This window comes from Fonticula alba (assembly GCF_000388065.1).
Source record: "Fonticula alba strain ATCC 38817 unplaced genomic scaffold supercont2.99, whole genome shotgun sequence".
Taxonomy (NCBI): domain Eukaryota; order Rotosphaerida; family Fonticulaceae; genus Fonticula; species Fonticula alba.
This window is the reverse complement of record NW_009243069.1, coordinates 4079-4762: the sequence shown is the minus strand read 5'-3', so window position 1 is coordinate 4762 and position 684 is coordinate 4079. Positions and strand designations below refer to the sequence as shown.

Sequence of the window (684 nt, the reverse complement as noted above, 5' to 3'; positions counted from 1 at the left end):
GGGGGGGGGGGGCGCTGCGCACCTTGAGCACGGCATCGTAGGTGGCCGAGCGAGACAGATCAAAGACAATGATCGCGGCAATCGCGTACTTGTAGTACACATGAGTCATGGTGCCGAAGCGCTCGTGACCGGCGATATCCCTGGATGGGAAAGTACGGAGGCAGGGCAGGAAAGATGGGCACGCATGTAAGGGTCAGCAAATGAGCGGGAAGGGGCAGAGCGGGGAAAGACAGCCAACAAAAAAAAAATCGATGCAAGGGCAAAGGTGCCTGGGCGGAAGTCGACACGCACCAGAGCTGCAGTTGCACATTCTCCTCGGTGCCATCGGGCTTCGGGCGGGTGACATGACGCATGGCAAAGTCCACACCAATCGTCAGCTTGTACTGAGGGGTGAACTGCCCGTGGGCGTAGCGACGGATGACGGCAGTTTTTCCTGTGGCCCATGTAAGTCGTCGCAGGAGAGGGGAAAGGGCGAGGCAGGTGGAAAAGAGGGCGGCCGTCGAGGCAGAGGCGGGCACTTGGGCCGCCCATGTACGCACCAACGGCATAGTCACCCACGACCAAGATCTTATACTGGCTGACCGAGGGGGCCTCTTGTCCGCGCCTGCTCATACTGAGCGGAGGAGTTGACCCGGGTCGAGGGGGTCAGTTTACACGGGCCGGAGAGGACCAGGGGGAGACAGA

General features: G+C 60.8%; 1 protein-coding gene across 1 annotated transcript; it reads right to left on the bottom strand.

The window, feature by feature from the left end:
- Positions 1–22: 22 nt before the first annotated feature.
- H696_06326 (rab family, other) lies at positions 23–612 on the bottom strand (the record flags this gene model as incomplete). The annotated part of the gene is made up of 3 exons (XM_009500068.1): positions 23–140; positions 292–433; positions 540–612. Coding segments are annotated over 3 exons (333 nt in total), but the record flags the coding sequence as incomplete, so codon positions are not given.
- Positions 613–684: the final 72 nt, after the last annotated feature.